At 36.2% G+C, this 23,789-nt stretch overlaps 1 protein-coding gene across 1 annotated transcript in view; it reads right to left on the bottom strand.

The window, feature by feature from the left end:
• LOC146473015 (diacylglycerol kinase zeta-like) overlaps positions 1 to 19,879 on the bottom strand; it is a 32,109-nt gene extending 12,230 nt beyond the window's left edge. The window contains exons 1-21 of the mRNA XM_085118752.1: positions 19,607 to 19,879; positions 15,257 to 15,401; positions 14,188 to 14,271; positions 13,563 to 13,590; positions 10,117 to 10,163; positions 9,883 to 9,939; positions 8,599 to 8,664; positions 7,361 to 7,393; positions 6,798 to 6,836; positions 5,261 to 5,377; positions 5,098 to 5,163; positions 3,659 to 3,676; positions 3,171 to 3,242; positions 2,632 to 2,714; positions 2,224 to 2,284; positions 1,760 to 1,873; positions 1,553 to 1,623; positions 1,125 to 1,191; positions 753 to 831; positions 296 to 351; positions 98 to 160 (exon numbers count right to left, since the gene is read on the bottom strand). Of these exons, the coding sequence (XP_084974878.1) occupies positions 98 to 160; positions 296 to 351; positions 753 to 831; positions 1,125 to 1,191; positions 1,553 to 1,623; positions 1,760 to 1,873; positions 2,224 to 2,284; positions 2,632 to 2,714; positions 3,171 to 3,242; positions 3,659 to 3,676; positions 5,098 to 5,163; positions 5,261 to 5,377; positions 6,798 to 6,836; positions 7,361 to 7,393; positions 8,599 to 8,664; positions 9,883 to 9,939; positions 10,117 to 10,163; positions 13,563 to 13,590; positions 14,188 to 14,271; positions 15,257 to 15,401; positions 19,607 to 19,731 (1,491 nt within the window). The 5' untranslated portion in view covers positions 19,732 to 19,879. The remainder of the gene's footprint in view (positions 1 to 97; positions 161 to 295; positions 352 to 752; positions 832 to 1,124; positions 1,192 to 1,552; positions 1,624 to 1,759; positions 1,874 to 2,223; positions 2,285 to 2,631; positions 2,715 to 3,170; positions 3,243 to 3,658; positions 3,677 to 5,097; positions 5,164 to 5,260; positions 5,378 to 6,797; positions 6,837 to 7,360; positions 7,394 to 8,598; positions 8,665 to 9,882; positions 9,940 to 10,116; positions 10,164 to 13,562; positions 13,591 to 14,187; positions 14,272 to 15,256; positions 15,402 to 19,606) is intronic.
• Between the last annotated feature and the right edge of the window lie 3,910 nt (positions 19,880 to 23,789).

Genomic DNA, 23,789 nt, shown 5'->3' with positions numbered 1-23,789 from the left:
GCTTTCTTTTGTAAATTGTCACCTCCAGCTTTCAAAAAATGCAAAACTAATACCTTTTGTTTAAGGAGGAATAAATTAATTCAAGTAAAATACTTACCTGTAAAGATGTATATTTAAAAAAATAACGAGCTTTTCTTTGCAGGAAAGTAGCACTGCTAGCCTGCAAAAACAAGACATCAAGCTGTTGAGGTTGACATACTGAACTACTGTTTAAGTAGTAAAGAAATCTAAATTAAAATCTTCACCTCATACAAAGTTGTAGCCTAAACAATTTGTGATAACTACCAAGACTCACCTTTCCATAAAATACTAAATTTTTAAATCTACTGTTGAATTTGTCTGGATTAGCCTCTGAAAGGAAAAAAAACAGTGGCAAGTGAAAATTACACGAAACGGTAAGAATTTCAGATGATATAGCGGGTCATTGTCAGAGGCTTTCAAATGTGATTGTGGTGGAAAAGCACAAACAGATGAAATCATTGGCTAGTAAATCTTTTGAGTACAGTGGAAAAAGATCCAATACAGGATATTTCCAGTTTTGACATTTCCGTTATAGATTGAAGCACCACAAAGTGGCACAACTAAAAAGACTTTTAACGTGACCACAAAATGGGACATCAAACGAAACATCTCCATCATTACAGTCATAACTGTATAACATCCTCATCTAATCAGGAAGTTTATTGTACTTCAATGAAAACAGCACACAACATAATAAGTTGGAACACGAACCACATCAAGGGAACACATACCTCTTGATTCATGAAATTCTAAGCAAACTTCAGCATCAAATCCGAGACTGAAATAATTATTCATCACATTCAGCGGAAGCTGCAAGCGAAACATTGAGTCAGTTATCTCCAGTTCATAGAAACATGAAAAGCATTTAAATAACAATTATAAATAGTTACTTAATTATCCTCTCCCCATAAGGCGCTTTTTAGGGGTAATGGAACAAACAGGAAGAAACAAACAACGATCGAGTACGACGACGATACAGCCCATGAACTCTGCCAACACTTTAACAAAAAAACAGTATTTGTCCCTTCTCCCTTATTTGTAACTTTTATAGCATTCAAACTGCATGTAAAAGTAAAGCTGCAAGCAAATAATTTAACGAGTACCTTGTCAACTGCTTCATCGGAGGGGTCAATTTCACCTGCATCATGTGAAGTCACTTCTAGGTTCCATCTGCAAAATACAATATAGTTATACACTATCCACAGTATTTCTACAGACCATTAACTTCTGGTATGTCTTACTGTATATATCATATGTATTCTGGTCATGCACCAACACTTCCAAGTTATGTTTGTCTTGGAACATGTATATAACAGCGCACGGTTTCAAGTTTGGAATACATGTTTCAGATGACCTACATGTACATCGTGTGTGTTGTAATTTGAAGATTATTTCATTTTCTTGCCTGCTGTCGTTCCGTAAACATGTATATACAAATGCACCACATGCAGGTAGTTAGGTAGTTTTGTTTTTTCTGGGATCAGTGGATATTTGAGGATCACATGCATGTAAACACAAAATCTTCACTTACCTGTCTAGCTGTACTACACTTCCCTCGTCAATGTGCATGAGAATTCTAGACAATGGTTCATCTGTGTATCCCTAAAAAATAACGCACGAGAAATAAACTACATCTAAGTGAAATTTTAACCTCCATTTAAGAGACTGAAAGCTAGCTCCTCCCCATTTCACAGTTAAAAAATATTGCACCACTGCTGACAACTAAATTACTACTCACCCCTCCCCAATTGAGAACTCTTGACAAGTCATTGCCTGTTCCCAGTGGAAGTACTGCCACTGGGGGTGGGGGTGTGATTTTTTGCTTGTCAAGTTCAGATAGGACCCAACCAACCTATAAAAACAATCAACAACAAAAAAATTATGCCAGCTCAATCATTTTCAGCGAATGAATCTAGTTTTCTCTAGGTAAAAAAGCTCATTTTTACATCTGCAAATGGTTAGGCCTTCACGTGGCTCGGATGACCACATAGAAATGGCGGTCCTGTCTACAATTTGGGGACGTACAAGAAGCACTGACTGTACTGTGATCACCCTCAGTGCCAGCATGGGGTCAGCTTGGCATGATTCTCTGAAAGGCTTCTGAATGAATGAGCCCGCAGCGCTGTATAACAGCCAGTGGAAGTGTATGGAATTTGCGAAGTGCTAGAAACATGTAGAAATGGTTATAAATCTATAACTTACAGTTCCATCTCCTCCACAGGCCAGTATTCTGAGATTGGGAACCTTTCTGTACAACTCAAGGCTGCAGGAAAAAAATGGAAATTCTATATTTATATATAACTCTACAAAGTATTCTAATGAAATTTTAAAGTCTTGCAAAGCCACACAAATACCTAGGGGTAACCTTATTAAAATCAAAATGCTTCAAATGTCCCAAATGAGCATTTTCATTTACAGAGCTGCTTCTCACAGGGAAAACATTGTTCAATCTTGTATTTGATGTGACACTTGCAACAAGAAACCACATTTTGCAGTCGAAGGCCAGGGTTCAGTCTAAAAGACCCCAGCATTCCAGTCTACAGGATCATAATGTACCAGGTGTGTAGGGTAGAAAAGCCAAATGTTACACTCAAGGACCATGTTACCCACCCCTCTCTGGGGCCTCCTCTGGAAAGATCAAACACTTGTCTGGGATTAAGCAGCCACTGAAACTTGTGCATGATTTTTGCACCCTGTGATAAAAGAAACATAAAACCATGTCACTGACTTTAACGAGAACTTTATGGAACGTTAATCACAAACAACCCATAAAACAACAAATGATAATCTCTTAGGGATTTGATTATCATTATAATTAATTGGTATTACAAACCTGTATTCTCACTGATGATAACTTGATTTTTGCTGTTAGTCATAATCTATTTATAATTTTTTTTTGCTTTCTCTCTTAGGAACAGGAAGTACACATAAGTCTTTTTGTGTTACAGTATATTTGCTAGGCCATCAATCAAAATGACACAGTTACTTGGCAAAAAAAATTCATAAAATTGAAAATTAAAACTTTAAATAGTTTGACCGTAACATTTGCATAACATTAATTGACCAAAAAATACTGATGTAGAAATGTACAGGAGTCTGTAAGGGGAATTATCAAGAATGATTCAAAAGAGTTGCTAAGATAAACTTACCTGATTACCACCACTCTTTGGATTAATAAATACAAGAAGAGGCTTGCGTTGAGCTGATCCAGAGGGTTTGATCTAGAAGTTAAAATAATAAACGATTTACAAACAACTCTAAAATACAGTTTCTCCCTACTGTAACAGATACAGCAGAACTTGTTGCTGGTTGAGGTTTTTTTTAACAATAGCTTATAAATAATTATAATAATAACAACTGTTTATTTCACAATTTTAAAGAAAAGATGAAAGAGGTTACCCTTTTCTAGTTTATCTCCTTCCTTACAATAATAAAAACAAATACAAATAATACATTACACACTTAAATAATGCATGAGTCTGTTCTTAACATTTAATGTTCTGATTTTCCATGCAGTGATTTCTTTTGGTAAGTTATTTCATGTATCAATATTATGCATATAAAAAGGAATGTTAAAAACTATTCAAAGTTAATTCACATATGTGCCATTAGACACAACAACAGAGCAAATACTTACCACAAATGGCTTCTTTTCCTGAAGGGAAAAGAGGAGATAAGGTTTAAGCTCAAACATGTTTCACCCAATCCAATGAAAAAAGAGCAGAGTCTTATTAATATTGCACATCTGTTAAGCACATCTAAGTATGCACAGGGAGTTAAAACATGTTGGACATTTTAATTATTTGGATGTGTAGGCTATTAAATTAGCATGCTGACAAGCCTTTATTTTTTTTATTTTATGACTTTAGTGTTTCAAACTGACTACCAGAACTATGATTTTGATTTTATATTGCTTTAATATCACAAAACACAAAGTTAAAAACATTTTCATAGGCATACAGTTTTATTGGGTGGCACTCATAATTTTTTTCTCCTTTAGTTACAAAAGTGTGCTATATACAACTGATGGCTACGTAGACATGTTTTACTCTGGGTGGGTGGGGAATGCTTCTATCATCCAACATTAAAAAGTAACTCCTGACTAATGTTACTACAGTATAGAACGATCAGATATACAAATAACTTTATGATTGTTTTACAATGAAGGTTAATGGAAAAGTTATGGAAGCTATTAATTAGTAGTTTTTTTCCTTTGATAAATATCATTGTTAAATTCATAGAATTAGTAAACTCAAATTATTGTTATTTTTAAATATAAGTTTAGATCCTTGAGATCTTACATTACAGAAAAGAGCTGTGAAGTCAAGAAACCATTGTATGTCAAGCGCATCATCATCACTGTCATAACTGTTGCCATTCTGTTACAAGAGTTGATTAGCAACAAAATAAACAGGTGGAATTGAATGCAAAAAACTTCAAGTAACAATGTATATGTCAAGCAAGTTTTAAACTTCATGGAATGAGTGTGTTAAAAATTAGCAAAGACTGAATTATCATTATTTACATTAGTTATTAGGTTTTTTAATAACGTCCAGAATTTTGTGGATTACTAGATCTTCACATGTACAGTATATCTGAGAAAAGTGATGAATCCTGATGAAGAGAGAAATGTGGATGATAGAGTATCACTCAGAGTTCCAAAATTTAAATGCCACATTTCAAAATACAACTTACAAGGCTTTTAACAAAAATTATTAAAAGATTAATCCTTAGGTTCCACCTAGGAACAAAGAGGATTAAGAAGAAGAATCCTTACAGTACATTGTCTATGTAATATACTCTTTGCCAGAACCAAAACATTCAAACTCTATACCTAATTTTTGTTGTGTTATTGATGCAGCACATCATGACAATATATTATTTTCTTACATGAACAGTACATTTATAGGAACTTGCCATTAGACTGTGCTGTTTAGGAATGTGGATCACGAGTTTGACGGTATTTCATCAGGGATGTATTCAATACATTTTTTTTTCACACAGATTCCCACCATTAAAATATCATTTTATCAAACATCAGCCACAACAATAACAATACTCATTTTCTCAACAAACCTTTGTGGACTTTCTCTTGATAGATCTCTTCTTAAAGCTGTTCCTCTTTATGGATGCACCTCTTGTCTAAAGAAAATGACAAAATGAACATCATCATCAATCATGAAAATTACAAATTTGAAAGTAAATACAAAAAAGAGAGAAATAAAAAGAAACTTCTTACCTTTTTTGGTGGAAGTTTAACCACCCACGACGGAGGAACAATGAGATTGGCGTGAGCTCCTAAGTCGCACATTTCATCTATTTTATTCATCTTGAAACACTCCACTTTGTTGTGATACTGAAAAGAAATATTAAACTAGTCAAGAATCCACTTTAAAATTATTTTTAATTACTTTTTTAGAGTCATAAATTACAGCCAGTGACAGTCACAAGCTCATCAGCCTAATGCCACCACAGTTAGCTTGCTAGGTTGATAAATGCACAATGTACATTATAATGCATAATGGGGTTCACGAGTCATGCGGTATTGAGATAATACCGCAAAGTTCTGATAGTAGCGACCCTCTTTACTTTCGGAATTAGCAACGTTTGGGGCTCGTTACTTTTGGGGAGTCGTTACTTTCGGGGAACAAAAACCATGAAACAAGCTAGCGCTAGCTCTTTTCTCCAAAATGAAAAATTATATGATTCGTACAGAGCTCAAACAACAGACAGAAAATTTTAAGACCATTTGCACCCTCCATTTCTAGTAGCAGGGACAGTGAAATAAACATTGATGGTCTACCGGACTAACGAATGAATGAATCAGCCGATGTAGAATTGAATTCTTCTCTGACTCAGGGGTGGAAAGATAAACTCAGTACTTTTAGTCCATGACACACCAATGACACACCAATTTTATACTGCAGTATATATAGAGTTTTCAATTTCAATTTGAAGGAACGTTCCTGTTGTTAATTAATACGAAATTCTACCAGTTTAGTTTTCACATTACACCAGCAGTGAACTGATGCCAAGGACGAAGGCTTAAGGCTTCCCGTTGTTGTAAAGTGCCTTATCGTGATCAAGTTGTCCATGCACGAAGATATTAGTATTGTACATTAAAAATTTAACTGGAAAACAATAAAGGCATTCGGTATTTGTATAAAGTAATTGAAAAACAACTTGCATGGTCTCGCTACTTTTTGGGGGACTCGCTACATTCGGGGGGTTCGTTACTTTCAGGGACTCGCTATTTTCGGGATTTATTAGTAGCCACAAAATTTTGACATTACTTTCGGGGGGTCGTTACTTTCGAAGGGACGTTACTATTGGAACTTTACGGTAAATTGATACAGTAGAGTACTGTAAACCAGAACACTCAAGGGAGACAAAGTGTGAGAGAAATGGGAGTAAATGATTACAAACAGTACCTAAAGGAAATGAAAGTAATTTAGTACACAATTTGTGAGCATCTGCTACTTTGTAATACTAGAAAATGATTTTCCTGGTTCCTTTGTCCTTTGTTGCAAACACTTCAAACATAATTATGTGCCAACCATGGATGCTGTACACATAGTATTTGACAAGTGTTCCTTTAAAAGGATTCCTTTATTACTTCTCAAATTTTAAACAGGGGCAAAACACTTGACATGTTTTCACACATACATGTAGGGAAATAGTATCCTCATATAAGAAAGTTGCCAAATGAATGCAGTACTGCATACTGTAGGTTTTACTGAAACACTGTGATTTAAAAGTCAAGAATCTCAACTTACTGCAGCTTTGCACCAGGAACAACTGATTGCAATGATGTCCTACAAGTTAAAAACGATAATATTTTAATTCTACCATTAATTTTAAAAACAAGAAAGAACTAGCCACAAGACAACTATATACAGTATATTTCTTTTTTGCTTGCAAAACAAACTTAAGGATATAAAGGGAAAGTAGACCTACATGTACCTATTAATTTGGTACATTGCAGTATTATTACAACAACATGGATTAAAAAAACTTTTTGTATTACAATTAATTAAAAATAATAGTAACAGAAACAAACTTGAATTTTTTCTAATTACTCCAAAACAGCATTAATACACAAGGCTGCCATTATGTTTCAAGTCACATGCTACAATGATCTACACACCCATATCATCACAAACTTCCATGGGTGCTGTGTAAATCAAACCAACAAGAGTCGAAATCACAGCGGTATTAAAGTGCAATCAAAAGTACTCAGACACCACTGCAGGTGTTTCAGGTTTTATATAATAATATTAACCCTTAATCTCAGCCCTGGATTGCTGATAATAATAACAATCCAATGACAAATGTCTACCTTGTTCTGAAAGGACAGCATATGCTGAAAAGACTGTAGAAAGAAGAAACATTACATGAGAAAATCATTAATATTTACATTTATAACTAAACTAATTATCAAGAGGGTTTGGCTGGAGTGAAATTAAGCACCTATTTTATGTTTTGATTAATTGCACATCAAATTCCGAGAAAGTACCCCCTAGAAACAAAGCAAATAAATAAATACATAAATATTAAATACTTAAAATTATAGATAACCAGTGAAATAAAAAAAGGCCAAAATATCAAAAAAATCCTGCTCTAAAACATCAGCAATAAAAGGAAGTGTAATGGCAAGAATGCAGTTCAAAGGTTTAGTGAAACCTGTTAATGTGAAGGAATGATAGAATTTCTTGTTATTTTAATGTCAAAATATTAAGCACCAGAATGCAAACTGCAAACACCATAAAAAATTAAGTTATTGGTTCGTCATAAACATTTTAAAAATCCCAAATAGTAGGAGGCAGACCAGTTGACTATTTAGAAGTGTGACTGCTATGAAATACATCAGAGTGGTCAGAGAGAATAACTGGGCCAAAAATTGAACCTAAGACCTCCGGCTCCCTCACCACACAGCCATACTGCTCACTTATGGAGCATAGGTGCTTACTGGAATAGTAGAGATTACTAGTTGTAAATGTGGCAAATAGAAACACTACATCTGTACCAAACATCATAATTTAAACACACGGAAACTTGAACCACCAAGTCCAGAGTATGTGCTGACAAACAGCTTACTACTTTTCACATGCAGATCATAACTTTGTAAGTTTTGAATCCAGCAAATTCTATTTGCTTTCACATGTAAAACCTATCCCTGGCTTCTCGCTGAGAAATATTCTAATATTTTGCAAAATCCAATGGCTTATTTCTGCATGATGGTACAACTGTATGTCTCATAAGTTGTATTGCTTAAAACAATACAAGCTAAGAACCCCTTGGGGCTTGGGTGTTTACTTCAAGTAGGCCTAAATCCTCTGTACTGTGAACAAACCTCACTTATCCAAAGGGATTTTTGGCCTGGTGATAAATTCCTGGCGTTACTCCATTAGAAATCCATTCTTTGAAAGTTCTGTACACAGAAGAACAGGAATTTTCCCTTGATATCTTCTAATTTTCCTACTGACTTTGAAATTCGGTGATATTCCCGAAACCCTAACTTTTTATTTTGGTAGGAAAGCTGAGACAGATCTTTTATTAATGAAATGTACACAGCACCTTTCCACAGTGATGACATTTGCCTTCCTGCTTTCGCCGATGAACCCAGTGATGGCGGACATTACTCTGTAAGAAGGATAGCATAACAATTAACAAACCATCAATAGTAATTTAGATCATCAAAGATTGTCACACACCTAAATAATTAATTGCAATTGCAATTATTTCTGGTATATACCTCCCAGGCAGATACAGGAAATGTCTAATGGTCAATACATGTCCAAATTGCAACTAATAATTATTGATGTCACATTCTTAAAACAAGCTTGTTGAAGGAGGCCTTGCATTAATCAATATTCAAACACTCAACTATCACATCAACTTTCATTTGAATTTTGAATTTGTCATTTACAAGCAGATTATTTCAAGTTTATCAATAATGAAAATAGATATTTGCAAATAAGATATTACTACTCTCTTGAAAGGAACAAATCACTTCATGTTTTGACCCTACTTGTTTTTCAGTTGTTATCTTTAACCCATCCAGTCAAACCTTTTTCACCGTGAATTCTTAAATTCATGCATTCAATTCAGATTCAAAATTAATCATGCACCACTGAAAACTCACAGGATATGAAAACTGAGCCAAAGTAACAGGTTTCCAGTAAGGACTCAAAATTTTTTTAATTTCCACAAACTACCAAAATATGACAAGATGACAAATGGCATTAGGAATAATTACAGACAAAACATAATTTATTGTTAATACAACATGCAATTATCAGATGTGCATGGATAATTTGTTTGTCTATGACAGAAATAACAATACAAGTCAACACAACTTAACATAGCTGACTTAACAAAAAACAGCAATTTTCTGTCACAATAGTCATCATACATGTGTGGAGAGGGGAGGGGTATGGGGGTCCACGTCCTTCTTGGTGGTTTCTGCCTCTTGGAGCCTTTCTATTCTATTGCAATTTTTTTATATTTCTCCTGATTCCTCCCTCCCCCCCTCCCACAGACCTCCCATCCTATTTACTCCCAGGTTCCTGCCCCCAACCCCCCACCACAAACACACACATGACTTGTATGTGGAATTGCTAAAAAAATACCCCATACTGTGTCTGTAGCATAGGTTCTTAAATTTCCACATTTTGCAAGAATATTATTTATTTATATGCAACATTGGACCAACGTTTCATAATACAGCCTACACTGGGGCAAATTCATGTTTAACTGAATAAAAAAATAAACATTTCTGCAATACCTGTCAAAAAGACAGTCATCACCCACAAAAAGATTCCTGAGCAATTTGTGCATAATTTGCTACATATGACTCACCTCATGAGTTCCTTTAGGGTGGATTTCCCGAAATGTTGGTTTACATTTGAAATTAATCTGAAACAGAAATAGCTGGTGAGACAACTCATTCCAGTTTAATCCTAGCTTTAGCTAACAGTAAAAATCAGATTCAAAACAGTTGTATATACTTATAGGTAACTACATATAAACCTGTTTGATTTACAATGTAAAAAAAGCTCAGAAAATTTAATAAAGTTGCAGGTTTTTACATACCCTGTACAGCTGTTCTATACACTTTGCATGTACAATTATTTTACAAGCTGTAAAATGTAAAAACAGAAAATTCAAATTGATCTTCAAGGTGACTCACATCTACATGTACTAGAATTGAGTACTAAAATTTAGTACATGTACAATAATTTATTAGTACATATACAATGTAATTGTACATTAACATAATTATTTACCAAATCAAATTTATTTCATACAAATCCCCTGATTGTCCAGTTCAAAAGAAACAGATTTTTTTCTATTCTGCGATCTGCAGTTATTGTTTGCTACATGTTATGAGATGAACACAAAGAATTTAATCCATTACTTTTTCCAAAACCATACATGAGGGGGCCAGGGGTGAATGGCTTTCAGGGCAGGGAACTTACGCCGTCCAAATGTCCAAGACGGGTAGCTTTTCCATTCGGACAAGGAAAAATATGATCCAATTTGTCCGATTGGGCGACCACGTTGTAGGAAAAAATTAATGAACTTTTTTTTCTTGACTTTGGATATAGAGTGAATCATTCTTTCCATATCTGATAACTTACTGCCATAAAAAAGGAGCTTTTACAGAAAATAAAATATCATTTTGCGTAAGTTGTGTGTTTTGTTACGCGAAGCCTGCCGCCATTAATTTCCATGTGAGTCTAGCTGTACAGCATGATTGCAGGCGCATGACAATGCATGCTTGTTAGGCTACCTTTTTCTGTCGCTTGTGGAGCGTATCGACAATGTCTTCGTATCAATCAAAATTATTGAAATTGAAACACCTGCCAGTATTGACAGTATTTCAAAAAGAAAAGAAACGAAGACGACAAGAAAAAAGGTGAAACGAAGCGTGTCAGAAAATTTCAGCCAGCTTAGCGGAAAGAGTTCAAGTCGCTTTGTTATGAGGAACAAACAGACAATGCATTCCTCGACTTGTCGGACGTATCCAGAACTAGCTGATAAAAGCAGCCCAATGTACATCGGATGTGGAGATGGAGTTCAAGGATTCAGAAGGGAAACACTGACAACCCATTCGAAAAGTCGTCGCCATGTTGTTTGCCAAACCAGACCGCTAAATGACCAGAAACCGGAGGACAGGCCATTGGAAAAAATTTGTCGGATTTTTTGGGCAAGTAGTTTTGTGGTTCGGACAAGTAAAATACACATTGCACTTGTCCGAATGGACAAGCGAATTGAGAAGAAAGTTTCCTGCCCTGGCTTAACGGCACAGCAGATCTGGCCAAAAAAAAATTTGGATTACGGATTCAATGCATAATTTTGTGGGACCTAAAATGCAGTGGATAATACAGATTTTTGCAGGGTTTTTTTTACTGAATTTTGGATTTTGCTGATTATTTGTTTGGATCGAGGACTTCAGCCTTTGTTATTCTTACAATAGGCTTTTTTGTAAGAAGCTTTAATTTACAGATTGTCACGTGTTGCAGTTGCAAACACCTGTAAAACCTGGTAACTTAAGTGCATTGATGGAAGACTCATTGCTATTTAAGACCAATTTGATGACTGCGAACATACTGGTCGGACAAACTGAGACAAACTAACAAACTGTTGATGGTTGCGTGTGCTTGTTTCTAGTACTGATGATTTCTCATCACTGTCCTACACAAGCAAGGGGTTTCACATTTGCGGATTGACCGATTTATCCCCAAATTTTTGCATGTTGCCAGAGTCCTCACTCCTAGGCTACTAAGAAACCGCTCAGCTGTTAGAGGATATCCCACAGGGCTTTTGAGGGGATAATAAAAAAGCTAATTATATAAATCATTCTGATTGGTGAGCACGTACCATAATAATAATTTTAATCTGATACATTGTACGTGTACGATATATTTTTTTCCCTCAGACAGGGTATCGATCAAAAGCAAATAGATAAGGGAGTTAGTTTCTAAAGAAAGTGTTGTACTATGTTGGTGGGGAGTGGAAACAGACATTTGGTTTTATCAACCAAGTTGATTAGATAATTTGGCTGTAAAAGATTAGAGAATTTCTTTACAGCCAAACTTCCTTATCAACTCAGTTGATAAAACCAGCCATACATTCAGATCAATCAAAAGCAGCTGCTTCCACCTACATGTACTGTAAACAGTAAACTACTGACATCTACTGTACCCTTTTTTTTCCTATAAATCTTTAATTGATTGTTTTATTTTGTAAGCTGCTGCTCGATGCCAGTTAGATAGAATTTTAGTCCTACAATAGCATACTCTTTGGTTGATGAACTTTACTGACAGTAGAACACAGTCACGTTCTTCCCCTGTTTGTTGCTTCTAACTTTATAATTTATTTTTAACTTTATTCTAGTTAATATGCTTTACTGGAAGTCAGTTTCTATTTTAATGCATGACACTTTTTTCAAATAAAATGGCTGCAACTAATATTCTGGATCTTTTCTCACTTCCTCTAATATTCATTTAGTCCTCCACACAAGATGCTCTTTTTCTGGTAACTTCTGCATTAATTAAACTGTCAAGAAAAATTAACATCTCAACTCCCTTAAAAGATTTGGAACAAACTGTGGAATGAAATCCCTGTAAGTCTTCGAACACACCAAAAATCCATCTTCAAGGCAGAAATGCACAAAGTATCATTCTACAAAAACCATTACCGGCTGATAATTTCAGGAGAAATAGAACGAAAGTTAAACCGAATAAGTACATTTAGACTAATATTTAGGCAGTAAATGCAAGGAAACGGTGGTTTGTTTCAGTAATATTTCGATATAATTCTATATCATCGTCAGACTAGGTGACAATGCGGTAGCTAAAGTTTAAATACTAAAAGGGTGGTAAATTAGCATCAATAGGCACGTGAGAATGAAATAAGTACAAAACAAGAGATGAGGATGGCTAGGCTGATCCGCTCACTTTTATTAAATCAGTCCATGGTGTTTTCAACTTTTCAGCTGTTCATTTGCTGGATGACCATTTGGTTTGTTTCTTTGTTTCTTTTTAGGATTTTATTTATGCATCTGTGCAAATTACAATAATAATATCACCCTTCTGCATTAAAAATAAATAATCATACTGCAACGTGCAAGTAACTACGGCTAATATAATTATTGTGGCGGGTTGCTAGTCAAGATTTAATCACAAATTAGCGGAACGTGAACGAAAACAGGAATTGGTAGTATTTGTATACATTTAAACAAGTTATGTATGCATGTGACGAGGTTCAAATTTGTTTTTGGGTTTTTTTTTTATTTAATAACAATTTTCAAACCAGTTTAATTATTATTTCCCTTCGTCTCAGATTATGGTAATGAATACAACACAAAGGAAACTAAAAATTAATTAAAAACTGGTTTGAAAAATTTTACACCGAAAAAAAAATTAAACCACAACACACATGTATGCATGAATGAATCGATCAAATAAAGATACGGGTAAAGGTAGTGTTGTAACAAATAATATTTTGCCAACTATTATTTTGTATTAAAATACCTGAACATTTCTTCCTGGGTCCTGATTTCTAAACAAAGAACCAAAAGGTTTTATTTTACACTTATAGTCTAAATACTCAGGTTTCGTCAGAGTTGGAGAAAAGGACAATTGAAAATGACATTAAAATTAATTTACATTGTATGGTTGCATATAAGCTGTTCGTTTTAAACCAATAATTACATTATAGAGACAGAAATTGTGAGGACAATGTCTATACTTGCTATAAGTCTAGGGTATAGTCTATATAAATAGGTACAACGTCTGGCCAAAACTGTAACAATTCAACGTCCCAAATTGGATTCTTAGCTTTAACCAGTGTAATAGGTTACAGACCTTAATCATAATGCTAGATGAGGTGACTTAAACCACTAATTAAATATTTTTCTTGTTGTTTGAGCTACGTCCGCGCACAAGTATAAGTTATGTTAAGCGATAGCAAACAGAAGCTAAAGGCTTGATTTCTGCCACTCTATCAATTGAACCTGGTATTTTGTTGCTGGTAGTTTGAGAACAGCAGGTAGACTTCTCCTAGAAAGGCTGGAAATTGAGCATAAAGTGGCTCAAGAAATGTACATATTAATATCACTGTCGCATACATGTAATTTTAAAAATGGAGGCTTCTTACCAGAGATTCACAATCAGTCAAGTAACAAGAGTTTCCAGATGCATCTGTGTCCATCCACAAGTGTCGCCCATTCATGGCATTCTCCTATAGCAGTCAACAGAAACAAAAAAAAAACTGGCTTGAAGCTATTTCTTTAGCAGGGCTGTCATAAGCAGTTGGCAACCAGCCAGCTCAGTTGGTCTAGGAACACTGGAATGATCAGGAGCAGAAGGTCATGGCTTCAAATCGCCATCATCATCAACACACTACCAACAAAGGTCTTAAAAGAATCCGCATTACTGTTGAAGAAGACTAGGAAAAAGAATAGAGGACGCACCCTGCATTCCATGGTGTTTGTGGTTTTGCCTTGGATTTATAAGTTGTGGGGTTCCATATGGGACCCCAAGTCCTATTCACGACCTACCAATTTACTACAGCAATGAAACAACTACTGTGAAGGTGGAAGCAAGGTCATTACATTGAAGCCAACTCAAAGCAGGCACAACCTTGGTTGACCTGCCAAGACCATGCTTAGCATCTTGATTGGGGATGCAGGTGTAGAGATTATAGAGGAATTAGTCAGCTACATGCAGGATCACATTCTGTGGTGAGTCAAACATTGGGTGCAACTCAAGTCATTGCCATCATAGCTTGGTTGGTGGATGATGATGATGATTTTGAAGAAAGTCCCCCAATGCCTTTCTAGCTTTTTTCCATGTTTCTTTTACTGTATGTTTCATGCATAGTTAAATGTCCTCTCTTGTCAGATATGCAGTGTTGAAACTCTATGCAGTGATCATTTTGTGTTGGTATTTACAAGGTTAATGTACCTGAACTGTGTTAATTGAAAAAAAAATAATAAAGAAATCACGGTTCCTCTTCACTAGCAACAAGAATTAACAGCAGTCATTTACTGTTACATATTACCATTATGTGTTACCCTCTTAAAACAAAGTCTTGGTCTTACCTATGTGCATGCACACAAGACTTTCATTATTTTATGACCTGCTGCCATTTAAAAGCAAAATAACTGAAGCACTAAAAAGTTTTAGTTTTAAGTTACAGCTAACAATAAAAAGACATCACTTACAGTCCACTCACACACACCACTGTGATGTTCTAAAGCTGTGAGCCTAGAAACCTCAGCACTTGACTCAGTGAGCGTCTCTAGGTCATGAACATCATTGTGTGCCTCCTCTGGCACACCACTTCCTCTGGGTTCTGACATTGCCTCTCTGTAAGTTAAAGGTCAGAAATATTAGTCTGAAATGTTAAATACTATTAATATGTATTACACAAAACCACCACAAGTCAATGCATTAAACCTTAATAATATGCACTAATGCCATGGTTAGTTTAACAAGTTTTTTTTGGTGCGCAGCGGGCGGAATTCTGTAAATCATACAATCTGATTAATCCTAAGAGTGGGCTGAATTGATCAGCCTAGGTTGGTTCGTATTGTGAAAAACTACAGGTGCCCTCTGTCATGAGTGCAGCCAGACCTCCCAGCCGTTGAATAACAAATATTTCGGGGGAATGCAGAATTTAAGTATTGAAATCTTTGTTAGGCAGTGAAGTGAAGCAGCACCCATAGTGACTCAAACTAATGTTTTCCAGTTGGATCTCTCACAAGTAACCACCACCACCTCACTCACCCACCAGTGGGAACAGGTTGGTAGGAGAGAAAAAATTAACAAAAGAGAAAAAGATTCAAAAATCCTTCCTTACTTCTCAAAGTAAGGTTTTCCAGTTAAATCTCACATAACTGATCAATCAGCAAATCTATCTCTCACCTCTCCCAGAAAGGAGGGCTTTATGTTATCAATTCTCGTAAGGGTCAGATTTAGGACTTTCTCATGACTGGTTGTAAAATAATACTTATAAGCAATCAACAGACTTGAACTGTTGTTCCAGCAAATGTCCATGGATACCAACCCCATGGAAGGTGTTTTGGGTTGAACACCTACCCCATCCCTCTGGAAATTCAATTTAGCTCCAAACTTTCCCTTTCCTTTAATTTTCTTCACCTTTAAGATCCCTCTCCCATTCAGAATTTCTTGAGACCTTGTGTCAATGTGAGGGGGGGGGGGGGGGGGGTGGGAGGTGGGAGGATCATTTTCAGAAACCTGTAACAGAAACTGTAACATTAAGTGACAACTGTTCATGGCTCAATCACGGCTCATGACTGACATATGGTTTACTTTACATGTATCTTACATGGAATAAATTATGTGATGGAATATTTAAAGCCTGGCCCCAGTTGTTGAAAGGCCGGATAAGTTTATCCGCTGGATAAGGCACTATTCAGGGTCTAAAATATACTTCACGTTAAATGTTGTCCAAGGTTTTCGTACAATCCCAAACTTAACTGTGGTTTAGAGTGTGCAATATTTCGCTTGTACAAGAGGAAATACACTCCCAAACTTAACTGTGGTTTAGAGTGTGCATATTCGCTTGTACAAGAGGAAATACTGAAATCTTTGCACAGATTGAAACTGACGCATAGTGCCTTATCCAGCGGATAAACTTATCCGGCCTTTGAACAACTGGGGCCTGGTGAATAAATGAGAATGATGTGTATTCAGTAACTGACACAGGCATACTCGGGAAAAAATCTGAGTGCTCCAATCAGGAGTCGAACCTAACATCTTCTGATTACTAGAAGGCCATTAAACTAGATTCATTGGACAAACATCCTGCACATTGCCAGGATTGGAATGTCGTGTGCCATATGAGCATCTGAACTAGTAATTGGAAGGTCTTAGGTTCAACTCCTGATAGGAGCACTCAGATTTTTTTCCGAGTATTCACCAGGCTTAAAATATTCCATCACATTAATTTTATTCCATTGCACATATGCCACACATGATATTCCAATCCTAGCAGTATGCAGGATGTTTTCCCAGAGATTGTCTCTTGTAACATGTTACAATAATAATAATAATAATAATAATATTAATAATAATAATAATAATAATAATAATAATAATAACAATTAAAAATTAAAAATAATGAGAATTCTTTATTAACATATTTCAAGCAAATTGCTATTCACAAGTTAAAAGTAGAAAAAATAACCATTAAAAACTATTTACAATTCATTTCGATGAAAAAAGAGACAACTTTCAAGCCGATTTTTTTCCTCATAAAGTTACTATGCTATTCTTATTACAAAAATCAATAATATATACAAAGTTAAAAATCTTTAAAAAAAGGGAATAAAAACCGACATCAAATGGAAGGCTACCAAGAAAAATAAGAAAAACTAGGAAATAAAATTATGTTCGCAATGTTTTTAACGAATGTTTGCCTGTCCTTTCTCGATGCCAAAGTCAATGTCCGTCAATTCTAGATGGATCCTCCTTGTAGCTTGCGAACCTCTTAGATATATAATTCTTGCTGATTATGAGGTGACCCCTGGCCAAGAAGGGCCTGGGACCTACTTTATTACTAAAAACTGCAAATGGTACCCTTACTCAGGGAGAAAGTTATGACATATTTACTGGAAAAAATTACAATCATTATGCTATGCTATGCTATAATAATAACTGCTATAATAATAACTGTTTATTCACAATTTTAAAGGAAAACTGAAAAGGAGATCAAAGAGGTGGGCATGAACTTGGCTTAGCATTGTAAATTTTCCCAGTAAATATGTCATAGCTTTCTCCCTGAGTAAGGGTACCATTTGCAGTTTTTAGTAATAAGGTAGGTCCCAGGCCCTTCTTGGCCAGGGGTCACCTCATAATCTGCAAAAAGTTGACTGTTTGTTCATTTTAGTGGCATATGTCAATTCAAGCACGAATGGGACTTCATGTGCATTTTGTTTGTTAGTTCTAGCATGATACAAACCACAGGCAAATTTGAAAAAAATGGAAAAAAATTTATTTGGCATATGACTGATTCAGAACATAAATTCACTTCAGTTCACAGGGAAGTAATGTCACAAGTACAGCTGTAGGAGAACGGTGACAGCGGCACAAATTTCCATTTCCACATTGTTGTCTTATTGCGCCAAAATTGCATCTTCGCATTACTTTTTTGATCTACATATATCAATGAGACTGCAAGTTTGGAATGAATGAAAAAAAGCCTTTTCCATTTGACAGGAAAGTTTCTGGAATTTTGGATACATGGAAAGTTCGCCAGAATCACAAGGAACAGAGTTTGTGCTGGCATAGGGTAAAGCTAATGCCACACAACAACAAAAATCTAACATATTCCTGATTATTCAACCATAGGAACTCAATACATAGTCATGGCAAACACAACTTGATATTTACATCACTTCCCGCACTTTGTAAGGTCCTACCAAAAGCAACTTGCAAATTTGCTGTCAAGATTCAGTGTTTAGAATATTAATTAAGCAACTTCTATCAAGGCTTGATAAGTATAGCTGTACATATGTATCGGAAGGTTAAATGCTTTCGCCCTACATCGTTGAAATGAAATGAATGAGAACTCATGCAAATCAAACGCAGTGTATTAATTATAAAATCTATGACTATTATTTCAAAAATCTAAAGTTTGATTTGCATTTAGCATTTAAGTTCACTATAATTACAAAGCTATTCATTTACAGCTTCAAAGTAGCTATTGAAAACCCGAAAGCCGATCACATCACTAGCTTTGTTTCCAAACAAAAGTTAAACATCAGAGATTTACCTTGCCTTCACTTTCATACAAATTTAGGCTTAAACTACAAAAGCTTTACACAATAACCCTCAACAGCATAAGTTATCAGCAAAATAGATAGTTTTCCTGATATAGACGATAAAAACTCTTTGGCCTGGGAATGTAATTTTTTTCAACTAAGTCAATACATACGAGAGAAATTGAATTTTCCCGAGCAAGGACACAACAATTACTGTAAAAGTATTACAGAATTCACTAAATTGCCGATCGACGGCTCGCGTAATGTAAAGTCACGATAAATTTTCAATAATTTCTATCCTTTGATTTAAACAGTGTTCTTGCCGTTAATATTATTTCTTGAACTAGTTCTTACGCCTGTGAAAAAATTAACAAGCTTAGGTCGAACATCGGGAAGGAAAAACAAATCAATCTCGAACTCACAAGCGGAACCTGTGACGTTCGACGAAAGCTAAATTTCTCATTATAATTTTTACAACAAAGCACAAATTTTCAAAAATCTAACACCACCACAGCTCGCATTCACACCGCATAATTTAAAGATGCGAAATTAAATATTTATTCACCCGTTAGCAAGTCGTTAAATTTTACATGATTCTAGCAAATTCAAGAAGAAGAAATCGAAATAGGTTAGAGAGCACAGTTCATTCAGAAAGCAAAGAGTGGAGGGCCACACGAAAACATGGAACAATCAGGACAAATGATTTCCTGGAACATTTTAGTTCGATATTCGTGCTTTCCGATCACTTATAACAACGGTAAACGATATTAAAGTGTTAAAACGCACCTATATGATCGAGATTTTGCCGCTCGGCGATGAAGTCGACTGTTTCCTTCGCCTTTCCCACCACCATGATCTTTTGGGCGAGCACTTTCGGAGGCTCCACCATCACGCTCTCCAGCCGAGGCCATTTCAGATGAACTTGTCTCAGAGAGGAGTGGAGATCAGCATGGCGATCTCTTAGCTATTTCACCATTCTAAAACGAAACTGCGGAAAAGCCTAAAGTCAATAAAGGCAAACTAGAGCATATGAATGTTGACAAAGTCAAACTTCAGAGTAAAGCGCGCCTGCAAGGCACTCTGGGTTTTGTGGGGGCGTTTTAATGACACCATAGTGAGCAAAATTATTTCTTTCCAAGCTATTTGAGGTTTTTATTTTGTTCATTAATTTCGTTTAATAGCAAGTTGTGGAATGTTCCGGAGAGACTTTCATTGGGCAGTTTAATGGCCAGGTGAGAAAGTCTAATTAAAGAGCTACACGGAAGAAAAGGCACGCACACGGGCTTGTGAGGAGTGATGTTTTGTTCGATCCATCAAGTCCAGTGGCATAAAAAAAAAGTGTGCCTGATGTTACAATCAGAAATGAAAAAATATTTAGCCGATGTTACCTGAAACCACACATCAAAAGATTCTTTTATGCTATGATATTTACAGTGTAAGTTCCGTCATTTGCAAGTTCTTTTAGCATTTCCCGGATTTACGTTTTAGTGACCAAGTAATAAATTAAGGTAAAAAAAAAAATAAAATAAATAAATAAATAAATAAGGAAAAATGTACGAAATCCTTCGATGACCGCCTAATCATTTGAAAATGTTCAACCTCTCGAATACATCTGACAGTTTTAGAATGATACCGTAAGCCAGTCCGATATCATAGCTGGCTTTTGCAACAGTAATATGAAAATGAAGAAAGAGGAATTAATTAGCGATATTTTCTTTAATGGAGAAAGCAATCAGTTACTTTATTTTGAATCGCCTTTAATACTTGGCGTTGGACACGGGAGTCGGAGATGCACCTGGAACATATACTGCTGTAGACAGGGCTGATCGAGTAGGAGTTAAAGGGTGGTTTCGTTCGCGTTTTCTTGCCGATACGACCTTCAATCCTTTTGAACATGAAAGCTTCTTTTGTAGCATCGGGTTTTACTTTATGTCAGAAAGGCTTACATATCATGAGACGATCGAAGTTTACATTAAAAAAGCGGCATGACTGATTTACTCTGGAATTTTATAAAATTACAACTAAAAGATGGAGGAAACGAACGCCCAGAGTGAGGTTACATGATGCCAGGATAATTAAAGTTCATTTTTTTGCGCAAGGATGAGGAATTCTTTCCTGCAAAGCCGTTGCTATGAAACAGCGATACGGTGGGGTTTTATCTTGTGTGAACGTTTCGCCTTTTCAAGGGGGAGGAAAGTCCCATTGCTATCACACAAAGTCCTTCTTGCAATCTGATAAGGTTATCTTGATACTTTCAAGCTATGGTAGCTAAAACTTACGGATGTCATTTTTGAAATAAGTCCAGTCAATACTGACGACAGGCGATATATACGGGGGACTTTTTATAGACAATACGCAGCCGATTGATATCGACAGCTAGTGTAATGAGCCCCGTGTAGAACAGTACCAAAATGCTCTAAACAACTCACTCTATCTCTTCTTTATTCTCACAACCAGAGATAGTGTTCTCCCGTTGCTCACAATCTATAAAAGGAAAGATTGTAAATTTTATGCTATGATTGTGATTCCAGGTTCAGCATTTTAGCTTAACGATCTTTTCGAATTTTCCGTACGGTAACGTAATTACAACTAATCTCAACTTAAAATGTTTCTATATTTGTTGATACTGAATTCTGAAATGCTTCTAACGGAGCATAAAGATGGGAGTGGGTTAAAGCATCTTAGTGAAATAGCAAAAAATTAGCATTTGAAAGCGACTGGAAATCAAAAAGCTTTGGACAGCTCAGTATAATCAGCATAAAAGATGGACACCAAAACCTTTGTCATTAACCCGATGTGGGCTCGGCAAATACCAGGTTTTATTATTTCCGCAAAATCACAACCTAATGCAGGATTAGATGACAATAAGGACTGAACCTGAAGAAGAAATTGCTAGGTTTCTAGAAGCATACCTTTGCAGCCGTTTAACAAAATGAACGTTATGCAAAGCTCTAATACGCCCACCTACCTCTTCAACGTCGTCTTTCTAGCAGGGAGAAATTTTGAGAACGGGCCAGTTAATGTTAGCTGTTGCTGTTGAGCTTATCAGAAGGGATAGATTATGGAAACTAGATATTAACCAAGTGTAAGATCTGGCCAGCAGCCTCATGCGTGAAGGCGTTCTTTGCCTGAATCGTAAACGTTCCTTCAGTCTGCAGGAACAGCTCGACAGAGCCACAATATGTGACGATCGATCTGCAACACGATTGCTCCAGTAGGGTCTAAAATCACTGAAAACATTTTACGGCTGTATCGCGTGATGAACGCCATAAAAACTTCGCCTTACGTCAATTTACATAAACCGGAATTTTCAGCGCGATTCCGATTTTACTCTTAAAAAATAAAAGGCTAATTAGGCAGCTAAAAGGAGAACTTAGCGAACACCAGTACTGAGCGGTTTACCTGATATATCGGTATAAATATTTTGCACAGGAGTGAAACATTCTATCCTCCTGAGTCCGTGTTGGGGTGAGGTCTTGGATCAAGGTTCGTTTAGGCGTCTATGTCGCACCTCTAATCGTTTCTTCAGCCTCAAAGGATGGGAATGAGTTTAAAGTCCCGGCTGGAGCACTGAAGTTTTATTGCACTCGTCACACGTTGCATTGTGGTTTTGTCGGAGATGACAGGACGCTTAGGATCATGGGCTTGTCTGATGCTCTCGTCTCTGAATAAGCTCACCCCCTATAAACACAACGGCTTTCTCTTTGAATTCCCCCCTCTCCCCTCAGAAACGTATGTAAATAAATATTACAGCTTTACACAACATTCATCTTGTTGACCTTCGCGGCCCATTCTGTTTATCATGTACGTTATATTAATGACATATCAACTGGAGTTACATGGACATTGAAGTGATCTCTGACATGGCAGAGGATACAAATGCCCTCCAATCAGCTGATTTGTTACGTGTCTTGCAGAATAGTCCATAGCCTGAGTAAACAGACCGTCTTTTCGCGGTGACACCACTGGTCTCCCCGCCTGACAGTGGAGGCACCGCGGAACTACGTTTGCCAGGCTAAATAGTCAAAAACATTTCCGATGAATGCGAAATTCTAAGATTAACTCACAAGCGAGACACTCACTTATTCCACATGGTGGATATCTTAACCTGTCTTAAGTGGGTTAGGAATAACAAAGATCTTGAATGTACCGTCTCGTACCGGATCTCTCGTGAAGTGACTACGTCCACGATGTTGTCAACAAAGCGAACAAAGTGCTCGGAGTAATAAAACGCACAATCGGTCCCGCAAATCAGTCAGTTTTTTTTTTTACGTTCTACAAGTCTCTCCTTTGACCAATTCTCGAATACGCCGTCCCAGTGTGGTGCCCTTATTTAGTAAAGGATATTGATATGCCAGAGAAAGTCCAAACGATAACTTCTCTACACTCGCTCGCCTTGGGCCAAAAGAGAGGAGCTAGATGTCGTATGAGGACCGCAGAAAATCGGTTTTCGCGTCAAACAACCTTGTTTTCGACGACTGAATATTTCAAATAGCTTCGAAACGCACCACGTGTAATCGTAATTACAAACTGCAGCTAAAGCCATCGTACTGCAACTGCTATAAATTGCGTTTTTGGTTTAGAATAGTTCGTGGGTGGAATAACTTACCAGAAAACATAATAGAGGCCGTCAAACTCAGTCGGTTCAAATAAGGTCTTAAATCGTTCTCGCATATGTAAAAATACTTTTGGATGCCTTTTACAGAGAACACAACCCTTTCATCTTCCTCAGTTTTTTAAATTATTTTAACGCTTACCTTTAACTTATTTTTGTAGCTTGTACTCCTTTTTAGGGACTTTTTTTTACATAGGGCCCACCTCTTCAACTCCCTTTCAAGGTGTTTTTATTGTATGTTAATTTTCAACGCTTTGAATAAACGTATATACGCATAGACTGTAAAGTTATTGGCATTAAAAGGCAAGTATGAGAATTTGACAAAAAGGACTGAAGGGAGTTATATTTTTAAAG

Source organism: Pavona decussata, unplaced genomic scaffold, assembly GCF_977016875.1.
Source record: "Pavona decussata unplaced genomic scaffold, jaPavDecu1.1 SCAFFOLD_95, whole genome shotgun sequence".
Classification (NCBI taxonomy): Eukaryota; Metazoa; Cnidaria; class Anthozoa; order Scleractinia; family Agariciidae; genus Pavona; species Pavona decussata.
This window is presented reverse-complemented; position numbering and strand designations above follow the sequence as displayed.